A 20376-nucleotide genomic window follows, 5' to 3' on the forward strand; every position below is an offset into this window, starting at 1 on the left:
TCCAGAAAAAACTATACTTCTCCAGGAGAAGTTCTAGCCCCTTAGATTTCCAATTCACAGGTATTATGAGAGTTTATGTGTTCCGGCTGCCATAACTCGGAAACTGTTGTGAAATAAACATCGAAACTAAATGACATCATAAATGTCAGAATTAAAAGTGTTAAACCACAATTAGAATGATACCTTTGTTACTCCCAACTCACCCGTGCAGCACTGGGAAGTCAAATGGCCCCACAATATGCAAATCATGGCTAAGCTTGAAAATGACTTCCCGTCTTTCTGCCCTATCAGGCTTCAGGCTTGTTACATTGATGACATTCTAATCTTCCGGATTGAGTATCAGCCGAAGCTTAAAACATTCCATGAGAATTTCAGTTTCCGTTTCATCCCCACCTTTATCCTAACACTCAACTACTTCTTCCCTAAAATAAACTTTCTGGACACCATCATCCAAATACAGAAAAATAGGACTATACGAGAAGCCGACTGACCACCCAATACACAAGATAAGACACATAAAAAACTCCACTATCCATAGTCATGCTCTCCAGTACAATCACATATGTTCGAACCCTACGGATAGGATCAAACAACTTCAGAACAATTTCCCTGCAACTGCAGACAGGATAAAGATTCCCAACATACTCCAGGACTACAAGATCTCAGGCACCTTTACCTTCACCCTAAAAGAAAGCCCCCAGAACGTTCAGAATGGGAGAGGAGGGGGCACATGACAGGGGGTGTCGGTAGCGGTAGTTAGAGGGTTAATGGGAGCAGCTAGGATAGTGGGCAGTGTCATGTTACGGCTAAGGAGAGGAGCCTGGCAAGCCCGGGCAGATCACAGGAAGGAGCAGGAAGAGGAGGGATCATTTGTCAGGAAGACAGCGTCGGGGTGGGGGGGAATTTTCCTTGTCAGGCGGCTTGAGTTGGAAAGGGATTTGGAGGCATGCTGGAAGGATGGTGGAGGTCCTGGTCATAATGGCCAGGTGGGGAGCTGTGTTGGTAACCAGCTAATCATGGGGGTCCCTGGCGGAAGGGGCATGTGGTCTCCGAAGGTGGTGCCCTTGGGTCAGGTGGTGGTCGACCAAGGGCAAAGTAGGAGACCGTGCCTGGACGAGAAGCTGCCTTCAGGTCCCCTTCCAGAATGGTGAAGGTTGTTTAAAGTGGTTGGGAGGGTATGTTAACCCTGATTGTTGGGCTGAATACTGTTTTATATTTATTGTTATTTATTGGTTTGTTATTTATATATGGAGGATATATATATATATATATATATGTGTACAGACAAAGGATAAGTTAGCCAGCACTATTGATTCCAAACTATTATATGGACCTGGCTTACAGGTGCACGCTGCTGGGCTAAATATACAGCGACAGGAGAATACAGCAGCACACTGCTAGCACAAAGATATAGATAAAACATGAGTATATAGATAAAACATGAAAAGCTATACAGCTATGGTGCCATACATGGAAATATAAAATTATGAAGTTATGAAATAGTGAGGTACTTAGCTTGCAATTTGGCTGCCAAATAGCTTGGGCCATAGCTGTATAGCTTTTCATGTTTTATCTATATACTCATGTTTTATCTATATCTTTGCGCTAGCAGTGTGCTGCTGTATTCTTCTGTTGCTGTATATTTAGCCCAGCAGCCTGCACCTGTAAGCCAGGTCCATATAATAGTTTGGAATCAATAGTGCTGGCTAACTTATCCTTTGTCTGTATTACACATACGGGGGACTGGCTACCTCCATGTTGGCTCTTGCACCCCACTCACCTCTATCAGGTGTATATAAGGTGTCTTGGATGTTTCAGGTCCTGCAGTGCCTGCTGTACTGATCACACAGAGGCATATTCATAGTGTAGGGTCCGTCCCAATGAGGTCACCTTACCGTGGTGGGATGGTCCAAGCTATTTGGCCGCCAAATTGCAAGCTAAGTACCTCACTATTTCATAACTTCATAATTTTATATTTCCCTTTATTGCACCATAGCTGTATAGCTTTTCATGTTTTATCTATATACTCATGTTTTATCTATATCTTTGTGCTAGCAGTGTGCCGCTGTATTCTTCTGTTGCTGCATATGTATATATATATATATATATATATGAAGATGTTATTATATTTGGTTATTTGTTAAATAAAAGTTGGGTCCGCTGTGGCCTTTGCACCATACTTCGAGTCTGTGATTCTTAAGGTAAGGGGAAGAGAACGGTAAATGGGTGGGGTTGCTTGGGTGCAACGGTAGCGGATCCCTACTCTCCCCTAGTCATGTGGTCTTCCAGTCCTAACGTCCTACTGGGGGTCTCTATGTAGCTGAAACAGGACAGAAACTTAGAACAAAAATGAACTCACACTGTCACATAATACAAGCATAAAGGACAGATCTTCCTGTAGCACAACTATTTTGTCCCCCCCACCCTCTCTTTAAAAAGTGTGTGCCCTCAGACAATCAACAAAACTTGGGCTAAGCATCGAAGTTACATCTTACAGCAGGACTACAAGAATTCAGGGACCTTCACTTGCGCCACCCCAAATGTGGTCTACCAGACGGAACGTCCTACTGGAGGTCTCTATGAATGAACTCTTATTGTGACACAATACAAGCAAAAAGAGCAGATCAACAGATTTTGTAGCGGACTGCCCCCCTCCTCCACCTCTTGAAAGAGAGTGTGCCATCGGACACTCAACAAAACCTGGACTACTCAGTAAAGTTGTAACATGCAACAGGACTACAAGATCTCAGGCAGCTTCAGCTGCACCACTCCAAATGTGGTCTACCATACCAAATGCCCAACTGGGGGTTTCTATGTAGGTAATACAGGACAAAAGCTTAGGACAAGGATGAACTCTCATTGTCACACAATACGATCAAAAAGGACAGATCAACAATTTTGTAGTCTCCCACCATGTCTTGAAAGAGAGTATGCCATGGAGACTCAACAAGACCTGGGCTACACGTCAAAGTTGTCTGTGGTTGAGTTATTGTAAAACCAGGGTTGGTGCAAGGGTTTTTGCCACCCTAAGCGAAAGCTAATTTTGCCACCCATTGACCCTGCCCATTGGCTCCGCCCTTTGACATGCCCCACCTTACTACTGGGGTGACACACTGTAACAAACCCCCTCCTCATGTAATCTCCTTAGTACTGGGGTGACACACTGTAACAAACCTCCTCCTCATGTAATCTCCTTACTACAGGGGTGACACACTGTAACAAACCCCCTCCTCATGTAATCTCCTTAGTACTGGGGTGACACACTGTAACAAACCCCCTCCTCATGTAATCTCCTTACTACTGGGGTGACACATTGTAATAAACCTCCTCCTCATGTAATCTCCTTACTAATGGGGTGACACAATGTAACAAACCTCCTCCTCATGTAATCTCCTTACTACTGGGGTGACACACTGTAATGAACCTCCTCCTCATGTAATCTCCTTACTACAGGGGTGACACACTGTAACAAACCTCTTCCTCACGTGATCTCCTTACTACTGGGGTGACACACTGTAACAAACCTCCTCCTCATGTAATCTCCTTACTACAGGGGTGACACACTGTAACAAACCTCTTCCTCACGTGATCTCCTTACTGCTGGGGTGACACACTGTAACAAGCCTCCTCCTCATGTAATCTCCTTACTACTGGGGTGACACACTGTAACAAACCCCCTCCTTATGTAATCTCCTTACTACTGGGGTGACACACTGTAACAAACCCCCTCCTCATGTAATGTCCTTACTACTGGGGTGACACACTGTAACAAACCTCCTCCTCATGTAATCTCCTTACTACTGGGGTGACACACTGTAAAAAACCTCCTCCTCATGTAATCTCCTTACTACTGGGGTGACACACTGTAACAAACCTTCTCCTCATGTCATCTCCTTACTACTGGGGTGACACACTGTAACAAACCCCTTCCTCATGTGATCGTGGTTCTGGCTGGGCGGTTGGTTTGGCTGAGCGGCGGGTGCTTCAGATACTGGCTGGTTACTAACTTTCTTGCAGCAGGCAGAGCAGCGCCCCCATCAAGAGTGCGCTCTAGGCAGCTGCCTATTTTGCCTATAAGCAGAACCGACCCTGGGTAAAACCATGATGGGACCTTGATACTCAATGTTCAGACATTAGTGACTTATTAAGGTCAATGAAGCTGATCATGTGATGCTTTTTGGCAAATCGTTTAGGAGAGTCTGTTCTAAAGTCATCACCAAGACTACAGGAGGACTCTGGGCATTACAGCACTTAAAGGGGTACTCCGTATTTAAAAAAAAAAAAATTTTTTTTAATCAACTGGTGCCAGAAAGTTAAACAGATTTGTAAATTACTTATATTAAAAAAATCTTAATCCTTCTAGTACTTATTAGCTGCTGAATACTACAGAGGAATTTCTTTTCTTTTTGGAACACAGAGCTCTCTGCTGACATCACGAGCACAGTGCTCTCTGCTGACATCTCTGTCCATTTTAAGAACTGTCAAGAGTAGGAGGAAATCCCCATAGCAAACATATGCTGCTCTGGACAGTTCCTAAAATGGACAGAGATGTCAGCAGAGAGCACTGTGGTCGGGATGTCAGCAGAGAGCACTGTGTTCCAAAAAGAAAAACCTCTAAATAGCCTCTGGACCGGTGTTTCCCAACCAGTCTTCCTCCAGTTGTTGCAAAACTACAACTCCCAGCATGCCCAGACAGCCTTCGGCTGTCTGGGCATGCTGGGAGTTGTAGTTTTGCAACAGCTGGAGGCACACTGGTTAGGAAACACTGATCAAGACTATGCCTTATCATTTCACAACCTGATTTTAAAGACTACCCAAACTGAGTGACGTGAAGTGGTGTGACTAGTGCCATCCGCAATGCAGAGCGCGCCAGTCCCGCCACTGTCATAATAATTAATGGGCAATTTTGTTGTGACAACCCATACATACAGTGGGTGGATTTCTTATTTTATGGAAATCAGTATCGCAGTTCTCATAGTATCTGCTGGCAGGGCTCGGAATCCGCGATACTGAATAATTCATATCAATGTGCACTAGATTACTCATTGTTTATACAACTAATACCGTGTTGATCTCCGGCAAATATACAGAGCTGATACTAGTCTATGGCACTGTTAATACAGTCTGCGCTCAGAAGTCGTACGTGTAAAGGGGTACTCCACTGGAAAAAAAAAAATGTTTTTAAATCAACTGGTGCCAGAAAGTTAAACAGGTTTGTAAATTATTTCTATTTAAAAATCTTAATCCTTCCAGTACTTATCAGCTGCTGTATGCTCCAGAGCAAGTTCTTATTTTTTTTGAATTTCTTTTCTGTCTGACCACAGTGCTCTCTGCTGACATCTCTGTCCATGTCAGGAACTGTCCAGAGCAGGAGCAAATCCCCATAGCAAACCTATTGTTACGCCGAGCGCTCCGGGTCCCCGCTCCTCCCCGGAGCGCTCGCTTCACTCTCCCCGCGGCAGCGCTCCGGTCACGTCCTCTGACCCGGGGCGCTGCGATTCCGCTGCCAGCCGGGATGCGATTTGCGATGTGGGTAGCGCCCGCTCGCGATGCGCACCCCGGCTCCCCTACCTGACTCGCTCTCCGTCTGTTCTGTCCCGGCGCGCGCGGCCCCGCTCCCTAGGGCGCGCGCGCGCCGGGTCTCTGCGATTTAAAGGGCCACTGCGCCGCTGATTGGCGCAGTGGTTCCAATTAGTGTGTTCACCTGTGCACTTCCCTATATCACCTCACTTCCCCTGCACTCCCTTGCCGGATCTTGTTGCCTTAGTGCCAGTGAAAGCGTTCCTTGTGTGTTCCTTGCCTGTGTTTCCAGACCTTCTGCCGTTGCCCCTGACTACGATCCTTGCTGCCTGCCCCGACCTTCTGCTACGTCCGACCTTGCTTCTGTCTACTCCCTTGTACCGCGCCTATCTTCAAGCAGCCAGAGAGGTGAGCCGTTGCTAGTGGATACGACCTGGTCACTACCGCCGCAGCAAGACCATCCCGCTTTGCGGCGGGCTCTGGTGAAAACCAGTAGTGGCTTAGAACCGGTCCACTAGCACGGTCCACGCCAATCCCTCTCTGGTACAGAGGATCCACTACCTGCCAGCCGGCATCGTGACAGTAGATCCGGCCATGGATCCCGCTGAAGTTCCTCTGCCAGTTGTCGCTGACCTCACCACGGTGGTCGCCCAGCAGTCACAACAGATAGCGCAACAAGGCCAACAGCTGTCTCAACTGACCGTTATGCTACAACAGTTTCTACCACAGCTTCAGCAGTCATCTCCTCCGCCAGCTCCTGCACCTCCTCCGCAGCGAGTGGCCGCTCCAGGGATACGCTTATCCTTGCCGGATAAATTTGATGGGGACTCTAAGTTTTGCCGTGGCTTCCTTTCCCAATGTTCCCTGCATCTGGAGATGATGTCGGACCTGTTTCCCACTGAAAGGTCTAAGGTGGCTTTCGTAGTCAGCCTTCTGTCCGGAAAAGCCCTGTCATGGGCCACACCGCTCTGGGACCGCAATGACCCCGTCACTGCCTCTGTACACTCCTTCTTCTCGGAAATCCGAAGTGTCTTTGAGGAACCTGCCCGAGCCTCTTCTGCTGAGACTGCCCTGTTGAACCTGGTCCAGGGTAATTCTTCCGTTGGCGAGTATGCCGTACAATTCCGTACTCTTGCTTCAGAATTGTCCTGGAATAATGAGGCCCTCTGCGCGACCTTCAAAAAAGGCCTATCCAGCAACATTAAAGATGTTCTGGCCGCACGAGAAATTCCTGCTAATCTACATGAACTTATTCACCTAGCCACTCGCATTGACATGCGTTTTTCCGAAAGGCGTCAGGAACTCCGCCAAGATATGGACTCTGTTCGCACGAGGCGTTTCTTCTCCTCGGCTCCTCTCTCCTCTGGTCCCCTGCAATCTGTTCCTGTGCCTCCCGCCGTGGAGGCTATGCAGGTCGACCGGTCTCGCCTGACACCTCAAGAGAGGACACGACGCCGTATGGAGAACCTCTGCCTGTACTGTGCTAGTACCGAACACTTCCTGAGAGATTGTCCTATCCGTCCTCCCCGCCTGGAAAGACGTACGCTGACTCCGCACAAAGGTGAGACAGTCCTTGATGTCTACTCTGCTTCTCCACGTCTTACTGTGCCTGTGCGGATGTCTGCCTCTGCCTTCTCCTTCTCTACAGTGGCCTTCTTGGACTCTGGATCTGCAGGAAATTTTATTTTGGCCTCTCTCGTCAACAAGTTCAACATCCCGGTGACCAGTCTCGCCAGACCCCTCTACATCAATTGTGTAAATAATGAAAGATTGGACTGTACCATACGTTTCCGCACGGAGCCCCTTCTTATGAGCATCGGATCTCATCATGAGAGGATTGAACTTTTGGTCCTTCCCAATTGCACCTCGGAAATTCTCCTTGGACTTCCCTGGCTTCAACTTCATTCCCCTACCCTGGATTGGTCCACTGGGGAGATCAAGTGTTGGGGGTCCTCTTGTTCCAAGAACTGTCTAAAACCGGTTCCCAGTAACCCTTGCCGTAACTCTGTGGTTCCTCCAGTAACCGGTCTCCCTAAGGCCTATATGGACTTCGCGGATGTTTTCTGCAAAAAACAAGCTGAGACTCTACCTCCTCACAGGCCTTATGATTGCCCTATCGACCTCCTCCCGGGCACTACTCCACCCCGGGGCAGAATTTATCCTCTCTCTGCCCCAGAGACTCTTGCCATGTCCGAATACGTCCAGGAGAATCTAAAAAAGGGCTTTATCCGTAAATCCTCCTCTCCTGCCGGAGCCGGATTTTTCTTTGTGTCCAAAAAAGATGGCTCCCTACGTCCGTGCATTGACTACCGCGGTCTTAATAAAATCACGGTTAAGAACCGCTACCCCTTACCCCTCATCTCTGAACTCTTTGATCGCCTCCAAGGTGCCCACATCTTCACTAAATTGGACTTAAGAGGCGCCTATAACCTCATCCGCATCAGAGAGGGGGACGAGTGGAAAACGGCATTTAACACCAGAGATGGACACTTTGAGTATCTGGTCATGCCCTTTGGACTGTGCAACGCCCCTGCCGTCTTCCAAGACTTTGTCAATGAAATTTTTCGTGATCTGTTATACTCCTGTGTTGTTGTATATCTGGACGATATCCTAATTTTTTCTGCCAATCTAGAAGAACACCGCCAGCATGTCCGTATGGTTCTTCAGAGACTTCGTGACAACCAACTCTATGCCAAAATTGAGAAATGTCTGTTTGAATGCCAATCTCTTCCTTTTCTAGGATATTTGGTCTCTGGCCAGGGACTACAGATGGATCCAGACAAACTCTCTGCCGTCTTAGATTGGCCACGCCCCTCCGGACTCCGTGCTATCCAACGCTTTTTGGGGTTCGCCAATTATTACAGGCAATTTATTCCACATTTTTCTACCATTGTGGCTCCTATCGTGGCTTTAACCAAAAAAAATGCTGATCCCAAGTCCTGGCCTCCTCAAGCAGAAGACGCCTTTAAACGACTCAAGTCTGCCTTTTCTTCGGCTCCCGTCCTCTCCAGACCTGACCCTTCCAAACCCTTCCTATTGGAGGTTGATGCCTCCTCTGTGGGAGCTGGAGCTGTTCTTCTACAAAAAAATTCTTCCGGGCATGCTGTCACTTGTGGTTTTTTCTCTAGGACCTTCTCTCCAGCGGAGAGGAACTACTCCATCGGGGATCGAGAGCTTCTAGCCATTAAATTAGCACTTGAGGAATGGAGGCATCTGCTGGAGGGATCAAGTTCTCCTGTTATTATCTACACCGACCACAAGAACCTCTCCTACCTCCAGTCTGCCCAACGGCTGAATCCTCGCCAGGCCCGGTGGTCTCTGTTCTTTGCCCGATTTAATTTTGAGATTCACTTTCGTCCTGCCGATAAGAACATTAGGGCCGATGCTCTCTCTCGTTCCTCGGATGCCTCAGAAGTTGAACTCTCTCCGCAACACATCATTCCACCTGACTGCCTGATCTCCACTTCTCCTGCCTCCATCAGGCAGACTCCTCCAGGAAAGACCTTTGTTTCTCCTCGCCAACGCCTCGGAATCCTCAAATGGGGTCACTCCTCCCATCTCGCAGGTCATGCGGGTATCAAGAAATCTGTGCAACTCATCTCCCGCTTCTATTGGTGGCCGACTCTGGAGACGGATGTTGTGGACTTTGTGCGAGCCTGCACTATCTGTGCCCGGGATAAGACTCCTCGCCAGAAGCCCGCTGGTTTTCTTCATCCTCTGCCTGTCCCCGAACAGCCTTGGTCTCTGATTGGTATGGATTTTATTACTGATTTACCCCCTTCCCGTGGCAACACTGTTATTTGGGTGGTCGTTGATCGATTCTCCAAAATGGCACATTTCATCCCTCTTCCTGGTCTTCCTTCTGCGCCTCAGTTGGCTAAACAATTTTTTGTACACATTTTTCGTCTTCACGGGTTGCCTACGCAGATTGTCTCGGATAGAGGCGTCCAATTCGTGTCTAAATTCTGGAGGGCTCTCTGTAAACAACTCAAGATTAAATTAAATTTTTCTTCTGCATATCATCCCCAGTCCAATGGACAAGTAGAAAGGATTAACCAGATCTTGGGTGATTATTTGCGACATTTTGTTTCCTCCCGCCAGGATGACTGGGCAGATCTCCTCCCATGGGCCGAATTCTCGTATAACTTCAGGGTCTCTGAGTCTTCCTCCAAATCCCCATTTTTCGTGGTGTACGGCCGTCACCCTCTTCCCCCCCTCCCTACTCCCTTGCCCTCTGGTCTGCCCGCTGTGGATGAAATTTCTCGTGACCTTTCCATCATATGGAGAGAGACCCAAAAATCTCTCTTACAGGCTTCATCACGCATGAAGAAGTTCGCGGATAAGAAAAGAAGAGCTCCCCCCGTTTTTTCCCCTGGAGACAAGGTATGGCTCTCCGCTAAATATGTCCGCTTCCGTGTCCCTAGCTACAAGTTGGGACCACGCTATCTTGGTCCTTTCAAAATTTTGTGTCAAATTAATCCTGTCTCTTATAAACTTCTTCTTCCTCCCTCTCTTCGTATCCCTAATGCCTTTCACGTCTCTCTTCTCAAACCACTCATCCTCAACCGTTTTTCTCCCAAATCTGTTCCTCCCACTCCTGTTTCCGGCTCCTCGGACATCTTCTCGGTCAAAGAAATTTTAGCTGCCAAAAAGGTCAGAGGGAAAAAATTTTTTTTAGTGGACTGGGAGGGTTGTGGTCCTGAAGAGAGATCCTGGGAACCTGAGGACAACATCCTAGACAAAAGTCTGCTCCTCAGGTTCTCAGGCTCTAAGAAGAGGGGGAGACCCAAGGGGGGGGGGTACTGTTACGCCGAGCGCTCCGGGTCCCCGCTCCTCCCCGGAGCGCTCGCTTCACTCTCCCCGCGGCAGCGCTCCGGTCACGTCCTCTGACCCGGGGCGCTGCGATTCCGCTGCCAGCCGGGATGCGATTCGCGATGTGGGTAGCGCCCGCTCGCGATGCGCACCCCGGCTCCCCTACCTGACTCGCTCTCCGTCTGTTCTGTCCCGGCGCGCGCGGCCCCGCTCCCTAGGGCGCGCGCGCGCCGGGTCTCTGCGATTTAAAGGGCCACTGCGCCGCTGATTGGCGCAGTGGTTCCAATTAGTGTGTTCACCTGTGCACTTCCCTATATCACCTCACTTCCCCTGCACTCCCTTGCCGGATCTTGTTGCCTTAGTGCCAGTGAAAGCGTTCCTTGTGTGTTCCTTGCCTGTGTTTCCAGACCTTCTGCCGTTGCCCCTGACTACGATCCTTGCTGCCTGCCCCGACCTTCTGCTACGTCCGACCTTGCTTCTGTCTACTCCCTTGTACCGCGCCTATCTTCAAGCAGCCAGAGAGGTGAGCCGTTGCTAGTGGATACGACCTGGTCACTACCGCCGCAGCAAGACCATCCCGCTTTGCGGCGGACTCTGGTGAAAACCAGTAGTGGCTTAGAACCGGTCCACTAGCACGGTCCACGCCAATCCCTCTCTGGTACAGAGGATCCACTACCTGCCAGCCGGCATCGTGACACCTATGCTACTCTGGACAGTTCCTGACATGGACAGAGATGTCAGCAGAGAGCAATGTGGTCAGACAGAAAAGAAATTCAAAAAGAAAAGAATTTCCTGTGGGGCATACAGCAGCTGATAAGTACTGGAAGGATTAAAGGAAAACTGTCAGCTTGCTCCCCCCCCCCCCCCCACACTAACCAGTGGTACTGGCTGGTAGTGCGGGGGACACTGATGAGTTTGATGCTTACCGTGCCCGGATCCACCACGCCGTTCGGCCGTAAACTTCTATTTTTGGTATATGCCAATGAGGTACTAACTGGCACTGACCGGTCTAACTGGCACTCTGACATCAGTGCCGCTTGTCCGCAGCGCCGCCCAGCTCATCAATATTCCTCCCCTCCCTCCGCCTCTCCCTCTTCTCACCGCTCTGTAATGGAGAGGGGAGGAATATTGATGAGCTGGGCGGCGCTGCGGACAAGCGGCACTGATGTCAGAGTGTCAGTTAGCCCGTCCGGTGCCAGTTAGCACCTCATTAGCATATACATAAAATTGAAGATTACGGCAGAACGGCGAAGCGGATCCGGGCACGGTAAGGACCAAACTGATCAGCGTCCCCCGCACTACCAGCCAGTACCATTGGTTAGTGTGGGGGGAGCAAGCTGACAGTTTTCCTTTAAGATTTTTAAATAGAAGTAATTTACAAATCTGTTTTTCTTCCTGGCACCAGTTTATTAAAAAAATATATATAAATGTTTTGCACCGGAGTACCGATTTAAAGCAAACTGTGTCCCTGTAGCTGAATGTGACCCTCCGTACATGCACACAGTTTTCTGATTTACAGCCCACTCCCTCTCACTGCATCCTCGCTACCCTCTCTCAGGGGGACAGGGACACAGATTCTCTGCACATCTCCTCAGCCGGAGCACCCCACAGCCTTTCTCCCACCCGCCCATCCCGCACTACCACTACCTGTTGCAAGACTACAACTCCCACGGCATGCCCTTACAGCGAGGATGTGCTGGGGGTTGTAGTCTTGGAACAGCTAGCAGTTGGATGTGCGGTGGGGGTGGGGTGGGGAGGGGGGGCGAAAGGCTGGGAAATGTTAGGAGACACTGTTTGCCTGTCCCTGTGAGAGGGTAGTGAGGATGGAGTGAGAGGGAGCGGGCTGTAAAGCAGAAAACTGTGTCCCGGTGTGGATGGTCACATTCCGCTAGGGGCGGCATGGTATTTTTTATTACACTGAAACTGCTGTGAGGGGGTCTCTGATGGTCTTTCTCCTTGGTTATGTAAGTGCACAATCCTAATGACTATACTATGGCTAATATAGTCTTGACCCGCCTTGTTTGTGTGGGTCGGTGGGTGTTTGCGGGTGGGATCGGGAACTTAGTTTTCCCTGTATCAATTTACAATCCATATCTAGTATAAGAACAGGGGGGATTTACCAAAACCTGTCTAGAGGAAAAGTTGCTGAGTTGCCCATAGCAATAAATGAGATTGACAAGGATGACCCTTATGTCTCTGATGACTTATCAATATATTAATACTAATATGCCATTGCTGATGCTGGAGAAAGATATTTGTTAAATTACCCTTAATCCATATATCAGCTTGCTATTTGCTTGCAACTAAGAAACCTTGGAATGACGCCAGGAGGTCAAAGATGAGACGTCAGGAAGCAAAATGTTTGAAGCAGATACGGATTGTATGGAAGGACAAAGATCTGTTTTTTTCCCCAGTCTCAGAGTTAAAAGAACCGCATAAATGAACTTTGGCCAAGAGAGGAATGGATGCTAAATATGCTAATATATACAGAGATAAAGCTCAACTAACCAATCAAAATGTAACATGATGATTCTGATGTCATAACTAAACCTCCCTTTTTTGTCAAATGTAAAAACAATGTACTTCCGTGTAATTAAACAGAACTCCTTTGGGGCAGCTGCTTAGCGAGTATGCTGAGAAGCAGATATTTTACCAACATTCTGTCGGGTGTGTATTCCTTGCGCCGGCAATCAGCAGTATACAGCAGCAGTCACTCACATTTTAATGCCATCCTTGACAAGATCACTTCTTTCATTTTTGAAAAGGCCTGTGAAAAATGAAAGAAGCGATCTGATTGGTTGCTATGGACAACTCAGCAACTTTTACTCTGGACGGGTTTTTATTAATTTCCCCTTAAGCACTTAGCAGACTCACATAGGGGCAGACTTACTATTGCAAATGCCCAATAATGTGTGCCACAAAAAACTTACATGACTTGTGTATATAATGAGTATATACATAAATACAATACATAAACAGCAATTCCACTATACAGTCATATTGTAAAAGCCAGTGTTTCCCAACCAGGGTGCCTCCAGCTGTTGCAAAACTACAACTCCCAGCATGCCCCGACAGCCGTTGGCTGGAGTCACACTGGTCGGGTAACACTGATTCAAGCATACTGCATGCAGAAAAATTTGCACAATACATTACACGAACAGTTAAAAGGGTTATCCTGGAAAAACTTTTTTATATATATCAACTGGCTCCAGAAAGTTAAACAGATTTGTAAATTACTTCTATTAAAAAATCTTAATCCTTTCAGTACTTATGAGCTTCTGAAGTTAAGGTTGTTCTTTTCTGTATAAGTGCTCTTGGATGACACGTGTCTCGGGAACCACCCAGTTTAGAAGCAAATCCCCATAGCAAACCTCTTCTAAACTGGGCGGTTCCCGAGACAGGTGTCATCAGAGAGCACTTAGACAGAAAAGAACAACCTTAACTTCAGAAGCTCATAAGTACTGAAAGGATTAAAAAAATTTAATAGAAGTAATTGATGTATATAAAAAAGTTTTTGGCTGGAATACCCCTTTAAATGTCTAGTTAAGCTCTGCTATATTTGTGCTTGCGCATACAATTGACCGACGGAACACAACGGCCATGTGAACGAGCCCTTATGTTGTGCCTGTTTTTTTCTTTTTTGTATTTGTTACATTTGTGCATAATTCCTGTGATACCTCTCCTACCTAGAATCGGCTACTATTCTTAGATGTGGTCTGCCCCCAAGTGGCAGAAAAAAGTAATGCACCAGTCTCTCTGTTTTATCTGATTCCAGTGCACACAATAGTGACTCCTGTATTGTTACATCTGTGAACATTGTAAATCTCTGGGAACTGATACATGCAGGATTATCAGAAATTTGGGATCATTGGACAAACTCGGACAGAGAAATATATATAGGTATATAAAACTACAAGAATAAAAAAGCTTCAATTATCTTAAAGGGGTACTCCGCCCCTGGCATCTTTTCCTCTATCCAACGGATAGGGGATAAGATGTCAGATCACCGGGGTCCCGCTGCTGGGGACCTCGCGGATCGCCGCTGCGGCACCCCGCCATCATTACTGCACAGAGCGAGTTCGCTCTGTGCGTAATGATGGGCGATACAGGGGACGGAGCAGCGTGATGTCATGGCTCCGCCCCTCACGACATCACGGCCTGTCCCCTTAATGCAAGTCTATGGCAGGGGGCATGACGACCGCCACGCCCCCTCCCATAGACTTGTATTGACGGGGCGGGCCGTGACGTCACGAGGGGCGGAGCCGTGACGTAACGATGCTCCGGCCCCTGTATTGCCCGTCATTACGCACTGAGCGAACTCCCTCTGTGCAGTAATGATGGCGGGGTGCTGCAGCAGCGATCCCTGGGGTCCCCAGCAGCGGGACCACGGCGATCTGACATCTTATCCCCTATCCTTTGGATAGGGGATAAGATGTCTAGGGGTACTCCGGCTCTAATACATCTTATCCCCTATCTAAGATGTCTGATCGCGGGGGTCCTGCTGCTGGGGACCCCCACGATCTGTCATTCCCCACCCACCTTTGTGAGCTCTCCGAGTGATGGGGCCGGAGTACTGTGACGTCACAACTCCGCCCTCGTGTGATGTCACGCCCCGCCCCCTCAATGCAAGTCTATGGGAGGGCCCGCGATCAGACATCTTATCCCCTATCCATTGGATAGGGGATAAGATGTATTAGGCCCGGAGTACCCCTTTAAACTAGGCCTAGAGTACCCCTTTAAACTTGGGTGAACAGTAGACCTCACTCTGTTCAGATACGTAATGTATGAAGTAAGGAGCTCAGTTATTCTCATAGAGCAGCCATTGGTTAGCAGTTCAGCATTTCTTTCTTTCCAAAAAAATATTTCAGGGCATTTTGTTTTTTTATTTTTTGGAATCGATGTGCCCTTTCTTCTTTACATTGTTCAGCTTCTATACCCCTTAAATGGGTACTCCGGTGGAAAACTTTTTTTTTAATTAACTGATGCCAGAAAGTTAAACAGATTTGTAAATTACTTCTATTAAAAAATCTCAACCCTTTCAGTACTTATTAGCTGCTGAATACTACAGAGGAAATTCTTTTCTTTTGGAACACAGAGCTCTCTGCTGACATCATGACCACAGTGCTCTCTGCTGACACCTCTGTCCATTTTAAGAACTGTCCAGAGTAGGAGAAAATCCCCATAGAAAACATATGCTGCTCTGGACAGTTCCTAAAATGGACAGAGATGTCAGCAGAGAGCACTGTGCTCGTGATGTCAGCGGAGAGCTCTGTGTTCCAAAATGAAAACCATTTCCTCTGTAGTATTCAGAAGCTAATAAGTACTGGAAGGATTAATATTTTTTATTAGAAGTCATTTACAAATCTGTTTAACTTTCGGGCAGCATTTGATAAAAAAAAAAAATAATAAAAAAATATTTTCCACGGGAGTACCCCTTTAAAGGAAATCTGTCATCAGTGTCAGACAGGTAGTGCAGGTGACTCTGATGACAATGATACTTACCTGGTCCTGTTCCATGCTGTGGTTCTCCGGCTTTGGTATCTTCCACAACGGGGCCGACTTGAAGAATGGGTAGAGCTTAATGACGTCACTGCTGCTGTGAACAGCAGCAGTTACATCATTAAAGGGGTACTCCGGTGGTTAATTTCTTTGCGGATGTAGCGTCTTTTTGTTATTATGTTGCCTTTTGTAATTGAGGTGTGTTAGATGTTTGTGCAGCATGTGTGTTTTTTACTTACCTGTATGCTGGCCAGGACATTCAGTAGTTTTGAGTTGTGGCTGTGGCTGTTGTCCACTCACAGAGGCTGGAAATAGGAAAAAAAAAACTCTGACACATTGTCCACAGCATTGACAGAACATGGCCGGCACGGCCATGTTCTGTCAATGCTGTGGACAATGTGTCAGAGTTGTTTTTTTTTAACCCTATTTCCAGCCTCTGTGAGTGGGTGGCTTTTTCCACACCCTCCTCCTGAATATTTATAATGTTTGTTTGGCTGGGACTGGCTTGATTGGTCTGCCGTGTCATTCGTTCCGTAACTCCCATCAACTTGCGGCGCCGATGACTGTTATTTTCGGACGCATGCGTGCTTCTCTCTCTGTCCATGGTGACGCGCTGGATGGCCGTCCAATCCAACTGTAGAAGGCATGTTCGGGTATGGGACTCGGTTCTTTCATACATAATATCACTTTCCGTGCGCTTCACTGTGTGTTTGTTGGGCGCATGCGCATGAAGCTGAATGTGGCCTGCTGGGATTTGTAGTTTGCAGCCGTGCAAGAAAAAGGAAATAGAAGCTGCTGTACAAAAACAAACTGGGGGGGGGGGGGGGGGAGACCACGAAGAACGGAAAGAGAGTAGCCAAGACACCAAGAAGGAAACAACACAAAAAGGGTAATTTAGGAACGCAAAAACAAATTGACCACCGGAGTACCCCTTTAAGCTCCACCCATGCTCCAAGTCGGCCCTGTTGTGGAAGATACCGAAGAAGATAGCCGGAGAACCACAGCACAGAACGGGACCAGGTAAGTATCATTGTCACCAGTGTCACCTGCACTGCCGGTCTGTAAAGACAGGTTAGTGCAGGTGACACTGATGACAGATTTCCTTTAAAGGGGTACTCCCGTGGAATTTTTTTTTTTTTAAATCAACTGGTGCCAGAAAGTTAAACAGATTTGTAAATCACTTCTATTAAAAAAACTTAATCCTTCCAGTACTTTTTAGGGGCTGCATACTAAAGAGAAATCCAAAAAGAAATGCATTTCCTGTGATGTCCTGACCACAGTGCTCTCTGCTGACCTCTGCTGCCCATTTTAGGAACTGTCCAGAGAAGCATATGTTTGGGGATTTTCTCCTTTTCTGGACAGTTCCTAAAATGGACAGCAGAGGTCAGCAGAGAGCACTGTGGTCAGGACATCACAGGAAATGCATTTCTTTTTGGATTTCTCTTTAGTATACAGCCCTTAAAAAGTACTGGAAGGATTACGTTTTTTTAATAGAAGTGATTTACAAATCTGTTTAACTTTCTGGCACCAGTTGATTTAAAAAAAAAAAAAAAAGTTTTCCACGGGAGCACCCCTTTAAGGACACAGAACGTACATGTACACAGAAGCTGAGTGCGGTTTTCAGCAGCCGCACACCACAGACTGAAAAACATAAAAAGTGGAATAAATTTTTTTTAATAAATGTGAATAAGCCTCTTCCCTAATAACGTTTTTAACCACCCCTCTTTTCTTATGTTAAAAAAAAAAAGAATAAACAAAAATACATAAACAAATGTGGTACTGTGTGTGCGGAAATGTCAGATTTATTAAAATATAATGTGTTAATAAAACTGCACGGTGAATTGTGTAAACGTTCCAAAATATCAGAGTATAATTGGCATAATTTAGTTTTTTTTGGTCACTTTATATACCATAAAAATGTATTTTAAAAAAGTCCACTCAAAACAGAAATGGTAACGATAAAAACTACAGATCCTGTTTAGAAAAATAAAAAATTTATAGGGGTCAAAAAGTGACGGTTTTAAGCATACTAATTTGTGTACAAAAAGTTATAATTTTTTAAACATAGTAAAATAAAACAAAACCTACGTAAAGTGCACTGTGTAGAGACTGGTGCCCCAAAAATTTACAAAATAGCATTTAGTTTTTTGCCCCCAAAAAACGTGTTTATTTATTTATTTATTTTTACAATAGATTAAGTGGTAAAATCATTGGATTTATAAAAAAATACAATTAGTGCGACAAAACCATATGGGCTGTAGGTGGAAAGTTGAAAGTGTTATGGCTATTAGAAGGTGAGGAGGAAAAAAATTTAAGTGCAAAAATAAAAATTCCTGCATCCTCAGGGGTTAATAAACAAAAGGCTGGCATTACCCAAAGCTTATCACAAGATAAACTCGTAAAGGGGTTCCCCAGTGGTAAACATTTTTTTTTATTTTTTTAAATGAACTGGTGCCAGAAAGTTAAACAGATTTGTAAATGACTTCTATTAAAAAATCGTTACCCTTCCAGTACTTTTTAGCAGCTGTATGCTACAGAGGAAATTCTTTTCTTTTTGAACTTTTTTGTCTTGTCCACAGTGCTCTCTGCTGACACCTGATGCCCGAGTCAGGAACTGTCCAGAGCAGGAGAAAATCCCCATTGCAAACCAATGCTGCTCCGGACAGTTCCTGACATGGACAGAGGTGTCAGCAGAGAGCACTGTGGTCAGACAGAAAGGAAATTCAAAAAGAAAAGAATTTCCTCGATAGCATACAGCTGCTAAAAAGTATTGGAAGGATATAGATTTTTTAATAGAAGTTATTTACAAATCTATTTAACTTTCTGGCATCAGTTGATTTAAAAAAAAAAAAAAAGTTTTCCACCGGAGTACCCCTTTAAAAGGAAAGTTCAGAAGTATTCCACAGCTTCTTCAGGGGTCAAGACATGTAGGGATTCTATTCTCCAACCGGGTTCATAATGGACAGTGAAGGGAACATTACAATCTACCTTTAACATTGCATTATTCCCTTTATTCATGACTTAAAGGGGTTATCCAGGAAAAAACTTTTTTTTTATATATCAACTGGCTCCAGAAAGTTAAACAGATTTGTAAATTAATTCTATTAAAAAATCTTAATCCTTTCAGTACTTATGAGCTTCTGAAGTTTAGGTTGTTCTTTTCTGTCTAAGTGCTCTCTGATGACACGTGTCTCGGGAACCGCCCAGTTTAGAAGATGTTTGCTATGGGGATTTGCTTCTAAACTGGGCGGTTCCCGAGACACGTGTCATCAGAGAGCACTTAGACAGAAAAGAACAACTCAACTTCAGCAGCTCATAAGTACTGAAAGGATTAAGATTTTTTTTATAGAAGTAATTTACAAATCTGCTTAACTTTCTGGAGCCAGTTGATATATATAAAAAAAAAAGTTTTTTCCTGGATAACCCCTTTAATATTACCAATGCTACTATATTTTGTGGATCATTTTTATCATTATAGTTTGGCTTCATCCATTATTGTCCTAATATATCTCATGCTGCCCGGTTGGTGTTTCCCATGGGGCTTTTATTGATGGAGCATGGATGGATTTATGTGTGTTTTACATCTTTTTACATGTGATGTCATATTGTCATATAGTGAGTATTGTGTTTGCTATGTCACCCTGTGTCTCTGACCTTGTCTAAGTTCATTGCACCGTGACCCCTGGTCTCTTATCTTGCTTTAGTTTCGGTTGGAGATTATTCAGACCCAGATGTCAACTTCCTGATTTCCCAATTTTGTATAGAAAAATACATTTTTTAGGTTCATTCTTTTCTTTGCCTAGGATAAATGTTAAAAAAAATATTTACCAGTTTTTACATGAGCCAATTGGCGCATACAAATACTGACAGATCTCCCTTTTAATTTGGCACTGTTAGAATTAAATGGGCACTGTCATCAACTTTTTTTTTGTAAATATGTTGTAGTACATATGTACTGCAACATATCTCTAATATATTTTCATTATTATTATTATTTTTTTTTATTAAAATGTTTAAAATTACATTTGAAAGCCGGCCACTAGGGGTCTCCCTCCTAGTGGCCGACTTCTGGCTGGCGTGACGTCACGCCTGAATTCGGACCGATGCCGCTGCAGAGTGGTAGGGACAAATATTAAAAATAGAGACTATCTGCTTCTGCTATGGAGGAATCAGCATGACCATGTATTACAAAGCTGTCAATATATTTTGGCCTGCATGCAATGTAATACCACATTTCTCCTACAGAGGCCACTGTAGATAAAATATTACAGTGGCCTCTGTAGGAGAAATGTGGTATTACATTGCATGCAGGCCAAAATATATTGACAGCTTTGTAATACATGGTCATGCTGATTCCTCCATAGCAGAAGCAGATAGTCTCTATTTTTAATATTTGTCCCTACCACTCCGCAGGTAAAGCATGTATTATGGAATAGCTGTTCACGCACCCTAATATATATATATATATATATATATATATATATATATATATATATACCGTGAATATATATATATATATATATATATATATATATATATATATAT

At 45.6% G+C, this 20376-nt stretch overlaps 1 protein-coding gene across 1 annotated transcript in view; it reads right to left on the reverse strand.

The window, feature by feature from the left end:
• LOC130293886 (uncharacterized) overlaps positions 1-11369 on the reverse strand; it is a 33580-nt gene extending 22211 nt beyond the window's left edge. Inside the window, exon 1 of the mRNA XM_056543099.1 lies at positions 11259-11369. Coding sequence (XP_056399074.1) covers positions 11259-11360 — 102 coding nt within the window. The 5' untranslated portion in view covers positions 11361-11369. The remainder of the gene's footprint in view (positions 1-11258) is intronic.
• Between the last annotated feature and the right edge of the window lie 9007 nt (positions 11370-20376).

Source organism: Hyla sarda, chromosome 10 (genome assembly GCF_029499605.1).
Source record: "Hyla sarda isolate aHylSar1 chromosome 10, aHylSar1.hap1, whole genome shotgun sequence".
Lineage (NCBI taxonomy): Eukaryota > Metazoa > Chordata > Amphibia > Anura > Hylidae > Hyla > Hyla sarda.